The 6,885-nt window shown below is 42.6% G+C and overlaps 1 protein-coding gene across 1 annotated transcript; it reads left to right on the top strand.

Moving 5' to 3' along the window:
• The first annotated feature begins 1,410 nt into the window (after positions 1-1,410).
• On the top strand, positions 1,411-6,304 carry si:ch211-153b23.5 (uncharacterized protein LOC321177 homolog). The gene is made up of 4 exons (XM_059977168.1): positions 1,411-1,573; positions 1,856-2,027; positions 4,016-4,217; positions 5,639-6,304. The coding sequence occupies exons 1-4, from the start codon at positions 1,463-1,465 to the stop codon at positions 5,829-5,831; spliced, it is 678 nt and encodes a 225-aa protein (XP_059833151.1). The 5' UTR covers positions 1,411-1,462; the 3' UTR covers positions 5,832-6,304.
• Positions 6,305-6,885: the final 581 nt, after the last annotated feature.

Genomic DNA, 6,885 nt, shown 5'->3' on the forward strand with positions numbered 1-6,885 from the left:
CCACATGACCGGTGTGGACTTGGAACATAGATTGCTCCACATGACCGGTGTGAGCTGGGAACATAGATTGCTCCACATGACCGGTGTGGGCTCGGAACATAGATTTCTCCACATGACCGGTGTGGGCTTGGAACATAGATTGCTGTACATGACCGGTGTGGGCTTGGAACAAAGATGGATCCACATGACCGGTGTGGGTTTTGAACATAGATTGCTCCACATGACCGGTGTGGGCTTTGAACATAGATTGCTCTACATGACCGGTGTGGGCTTTCAACATAGATTGCTCCACCTGACCGGTGTGGGTTTGGAACACAGTATGCTCCACATGACCGGTGTGGGATTGGAACAAAGAATGCTCCACATGACCTTTGTGGGCTTGGAACAAAGAATGCTCCACATGACCGTTGTGGGCTTGGAACAAAGAATGCTCCACATGACCGTTGTGGGCTTGGAACATAGATTGCTCCACATGACCGGTGTGGGTTTGGAACACAGTATGCTCCACATGACCGGTGTGGGATTGGAACAAAGAATGCTCCACATGACCGGTGTGGGATTGGAACAAAGAATGCTCCACATGACCAGTGTAGGCTTGGAACAAAGAATGCTCCGTATGACCGGTGTGGGCTTGGAACATAGAATGCTCCACATGACCGTTGTGGGCTTGGAACAAAGAATGCTCCACATGACCGTTGTGGGCTTGGAACAAAGAATGCTCCACATGACCTGTGTGGGATTGGAACATAGATTGCTCCACATGACCGGTGTGTGCTTGGAACATAGATTGCTCCACATGACCGGTGTGGGAATGGAACATAGATTACTCCACATGATCGGTGTGGGCTTGGAACATAGATGGATCCACATGACCGGTGTGGGCTTAGAACACAGATTGCTCCACATGACCGGTGTGGGCTTGGAACATAGATTGCTGCACATGACCGGTGTGGGCTTGGAACATAGATTGCTCCACATGACCGGTGTGGGCTTGGAACATAGATTGCTGCACATGACCGGTGTGGGAAAGGAACATAGATTGCTCCACAGGGAAGGCACTTCTTTTTTCTGGAAGTAATTGGACACTTCCTGTTTCTGCCCTTTCCCCGCTATCAGGTTGCTAACCAACACAAAACACAATCTTTGAATTCAGCATGACTTTTCAATTTTCTTTGGCAAGGGCCACAGCAATTAGATGATAAAATATTTAAAAAATGTTTTGAAACATAATTAATTGAAAAACGATAATATAAATGTTCGAAGGTCACCTGGAGAATTTAATTTTCCTGATAATTTTCTGAATTGAACTGCCCGGGAAGTTGAGAATTCGAAGTAAATTATTTACGTTTCGAAGCACCATGACTCACCAGGCGCCGCCCTCCTCCAGCCTATAAAACAGAGTGAGTCGGAGAGAAGTGCACAGTTGAAACCCTGCGGTGTACCTGCTTCGCCCGGCTGAACCATGGCAAAGAAGCGCGTAGCTGTCATTCTCTCCGGCTGCGGGGTGTATGACGGCTCCGAGGTGCACGAATCCTCGGCGGTAATGGTGCATCTCAGCCGTGCTGGAGCCGAGGTACTGTCACCTTTCCAGCTCATCGCTGGAGACTGCACTCGCCTCTCTCCCTCAAAGACCTTTGCACCCGAATTTGCGTTGAAAACCTCCTTTTGCACGGTTGGCATTCGGCTCTGATCTAATCCTTTCATTTGTTTGCGCAATGCCAAATATTTCCCTCTTTTCGTTTAATTTCCCTTCCTATTCGGTTGTCTTTGCCAATTATTTCCTCTGTGTTCTCCACCCGGGACTCATTTTGTACCGAACCTGTTGCTTTTAACTGTCCGTTTCACTTTGTTCCAGGTACAACTCTACGCCCCTAACGTGAAGCAGATGCACGTCGTGAATCATTTGAGCGGCCAGCCCACTGAGGAATCGCGTAATGTCCTAGTCGAGAGCGGCCGAATCGCCAGGGGCAACGTCAAAGATCTGGCCGAGCTCAAGATCAATGACTGGGACGCACTGATCATCCCAGGTAACGATCTCCATTTCTCCGCACCATTCCCTATGTTTAGACCAATCTGGATTTTAAAGATTCTAGCTACATTTAGGGAATTGTCCCAAGTATAACAAAGGATAAATAACACGTCGACATGGGCTTGTAAGCAGTGCTTGACAAATTTGTTAATTGATGAATAGTTTATTATTGCCACGCGTACTGAGGCACAGCAGATAACTTGTGTTGCATACCGCCTGGACAGATCGATCCATTAAAACGATCCGTCGTGGTAGTACAAGGTAAAACTAAAACAAGAGGTCTATGTTCAGGGAAAGCGCAGTGCAGGTAAACGGTGAGGTGCCGTTTGTGCTGGATTGTGTACAGTTCTCAGCCTTTGCGTCTCAGTTAACTCAGCATGAGCGGTGCCTTTTATTTTGATGCGGCAATTTCCAGAAACAAATTGCATTTGTTAATCACACCTCCGGACTTTACTTAAATCATAGATGGAAATTTTGCCGGGGGCTGTTACTTCTATGGTCCGAGTACTTCAGCCTTCGCCGTCTGCCGTGCAGCAGTGCAAAAGTTTAATCACTGGATGGCAGGACTGCTGTGAAGGATGTGGCTCTGGCACCGACTCGTATATTTCCATGCCGTTACGTAAACAGACAGGAGGAGGCTTCAGGCTGTCGCGTCTATCCACCATTTAATGAGGTCATGGGAGGTTTGGCTGTGAGCTCAATTGCACCTCCTGATCTGTCTGTCTAGCAAGCAGAGGCTCCCAACATGGGGTTCTCCATTGCTTAATGGCATTAGTCCATGGCTTAAGAAAGGTCAGGGACCCCTGCAAGCAGGAGTATACTTAACTTTGCCTGAAGAATATTAGGGTATTTTTCCTTGCTGTGCTTTGAGAAAGAGAAGTTCAATGACTCATGACCTCATGAGAGAGGGAGTAAAAGTTGCCTTATTTTCAAACCTTAGTTCTGGCCCCACACACAAAATGTTTCAGGAACTCAGCAGGCCAGGCAGCATCTATGGAGAAGAGTAAACTGTCGGCATTTTGGGCCGAGACCCTTTATCAGGATTGGAAAGCAAGACCAGAAGCTAGAGCAAGAAGGTGGGGGGGGGGGGGAAGAGGAATAAGTATAAGACGGTAGGTGATAGGTGAAACTGAGAGGTGGCAGAGGTGAAGGAAGGAGCTGGGAAATTGACTGGTGAAAGAGATAAAGGGCTAGAGAAGGGGGAATCCGATAAGAAAAGGTGGAAGACCACGGAAGAAAGGGAATGGGGAGGAGCACCAGAGGGAGGTGACGGGCAGGTAAGGTGAGAGAGGGAAATGGGAATAGGGGAATGATGATAGGGATGGCAAAAACTGGAAGTTAGAGAAGTCGATGTTCATGCCATCAGGTTGGAGGCTACCCAGATGAAATATAAGACGCTGCTCCTCCAACCTGAGTGAGGCCTCATTGCGACAGTAGAGGAGGCCATGGACTGACATGTCGGAATGGGAAGTAGAAGTGAAATGGGTGGCCACCAGGAGATCCCACTTTTTCTGGTGGCTAGAGTGTAGGTGCTCGGCGAAGCAGTCTCCCAATCTATGTCCGATCTCACCGATATACTGGAGGACACACTGGGAGCACCAGATACAGTAGATGACCCCATCAGACTCACAGATGAAGTGTCGCTTTACTTGGAAGAACTGAATGGTAGTGAGCAAGGATGTGTAAGGGCAGGTGTAGCACTTGTTCCATAAATGGATGAAATGGAAATGTTCAGCACATCTTTTCTTCTTCCACAAAATCCACTTCAGTGTGTAAGTTATAAAATTAGTCTGCATTTTTTTTGTTAACTGAACATCTCAGGATAATTGACTTTCTTGTAGGCTTCCCAATATTATAAAATAATGATATTAGAAAATAAGTTCACTCAGACCAATTGAATAAATAGTAGTTTACCTGTCGGACCTTTTCTATTGTTGGATTAGCAACATCACTTCAGTCAGATCTCCTTATATTTTCTCCGTACAGGTGGCTTTGGGGTTGCTAAGAATCTGAGCAACTGGGCAGTCAAAGGAAAGGACTGCAGTGTTGAGGGAACAGTAGAAACAGCGATAAAGAAATTCCATGCTACAAAGAAACCCATTGGTCTCTGCTGTATCTCTCCCGTGCTGGCTGCTAAACTCATTACTGGATGTGAACTAACTGTGGGCTTTGACACAGAATGTGAAAAGTAAGTATAGTACGTCTAATTAAACTTACCGAGAATCCATAGCCACATCTTTTTGTAAACAAAGTCAATAGCAATTAAGATTTGGTAGTAAAAAGACTGAATATTAAATCAATAAAAATGGTTAAATCATTGATGGTATTCAGTGTCATTCAACATTAGATCAGTTTACAAACAACTTTCACAGTTATTAAATAATATTAAAACTAAAATATGTACCAGTTAAGCGAAACTGCAGCTCTGGAAGCAGAATTGTTTCTTGACACGGATAAAATCCTGCCTTAATACACTGTAGTCCAATTTGTGCACAATTCTAGTCTGTTGAGGAATATCTGAGTCTCCATGACAGTTGGTGCTAGTTGGTTTTGTTCCCATGCCACAGGCTGAAAGTTTGCTTGGCTGACCACAGTTCTTTATCTCAAATACATGTATAATTTTTGAGCACTGATGTTCATTCAGGTTTGTACTTAAACTGCTGATTCCAACTGCTTTGGTTCTATTGCCCATGCTAAGCAAATTCCTGTTGTTTTCTTTGCCTAATAATGTTCATGAATTTAACATATTGTGCATAAGAGACCATCTTGCTCTTTGGACATGTGTTTAGGCTGAAAGAACATTTCTTCAAGCATGAATCCAAATTCCTTTTAAAACGGCTTCTATCATTTGCTCAGGTAGAGCTTTACAGATCCTCATAATCAAGTAGAGAAACTACAGCTGAGGGTTTTGGATCTTAAAATTAACATATTAAGTTTTGTTCTCCTTTCAATTAATCTCCACACATTCTGATTTACAATAATCAGTATGAATACAACCAAGGTTAATTGTCCAAAAGGCAATCCATTTATATTTAATATGTTCATCTGCTGAGTTTGGCTGGCTGGGGCGAACACTAATTTCAATGCCACCTGGGAAGCCAATGGCCCTGTTCACGTGTTGCACTTCGGCTTCTACTTTTCTGTACTTTATTTTCACCATCATGTTAAACTGTGGAGAATTTTTGGCAGGAAGCTGATGATGGGTGAGTTCTGTGAGGTTCATAAAGCAGTATTCAGTATCAACCAAACATATCGTAAAGAATAAAAATACTTTAAATATTTATTCATATTGGCAAATAGCGAGCTTATTATTGGCAATAGAGAAGCAAACTGTGGTAATCTTTTTATCTAGGGATTAAAATTGTAATGAACAATACAACTCTAATGCATGAAGGTAAATACACAAATTATAGACTTTGAGATTGTAAAATGGAATCACTCAGGAAATTGGTGTCAAAAATAATAAACCTGATCTTTGATGCAAACTTCCTTTTGTATGTGACCTCAAACCAAGAATCTTATTTTCTGGTTTCTTTTGTCATAGTTTCTTGAGATTGCTATGTGTTTTCCTCCTCTTTCTCAGTCGATATTTTGCATTTTCTTTCTCAGGTGGCCTTATGCCAAAACAGCTGAGGCATTGAAAGAGCTTGGCTGCCAACACGTCAACAAGCATGTCAATGAAACACACATCGATAAGAAAAATAAATTGGTGACAACTAGTGCTTTCATGTGCAACGCCCCCATCCATGAGGTTTATGATGGAATTGGAGAAATGGTGAAAGAAGTCTTGAAGCTTGTATAAGTTATGAATTGAATGAACACAATTGAAATGTTTCTCATGGTATTCTCAAAGAGCGTAAAACTACTAAACTTGTTAGAATGTGTATTTATTTGCACAGCTGATTAAAATTGTTTGTGGAAGTACTTAAAAGATATCTGTGGCTGTTGTGAAAGGAAACTGAAACCATTATATTAATGATTAATAGAATACAGGTCTTCACTAGATTATGGCAGAATTCTGTTTCCATGAACTGTTTGAGTAAACAGGTCAAAAATACTGTTCCCAGGTGGCAGAGTTGCCTGCGGTCTGTTAGTCTTCCAAATGCTTGATCTTATGTACAGGCTGAACAGATATCTGGCGTTCATAACTTGAAATGGACCTGTATTCTGTAATATCAAGTACTATTACTGTATTTGCATTTCAAAAATTTTGAGACGAAGTAGGAAATGCAGATGTCTGTAAAACAAATTATTAAAGTAATCAAACTGTAGAAACTTTTGATTCTCATCTTTATTACACAGAGATAAAATCTCATGCTAGCTTGTAATCTTTCATATAACCTCTGAGAGACTTTCTGTCAAGCTGAACAAAATAATCGAATTATATGAATCAAAGTTTCTTGCTATCTAATTATCCTTGTACCCTCTCTTTGTTGTTTCCATTTACCATCTTCTAGCCTCTGACTTGAACTCCATCATTGCTCCTGCCTGCCTTAACATTTCCTCTTACCTCTGTATACTGGATATCTCCTCTCTCAGTCCTGATGCAGGGTCTCAACCGGAAATGTTGGCCATTCCTCTGGCCAGTTGGCACCAATTTCCTCCAGCAGTTTGTTTCTTGTAATGAATGTTTAAAATTAATAGTAATCCATATCACAGACTAATAGGTGAAACAAATCTATTGAATATCCTTGTAAAAATACTCGATTATTCAGGGTGTCAAAGGTTATGGGGAGAAAGCAGGAGAATGGGGTTGAGAGGATAATAAATCAGTGATGATGGAATGGCAGAGCAGAGTTAATGGGCCAAGTGTTCTAATTCTGCTCCTATGTCTTATGATCTATGGTCTTAAGATG

The sequence above is a fragment of the Hypanus sabinus genome, chromosome 8 (assembly GCF_030144855.1).
Source record: "Hypanus sabinus isolate sHypSab1 chromosome 8, sHypSab1.hap1, whole genome shotgun sequence".
Classification (NCBI taxonomy): Eukaryota; Metazoa; Chordata; class Chondrichthyes; order Myliobatiformes; family Dasyatidae; genus Hypanus; species Hypanus sabinus.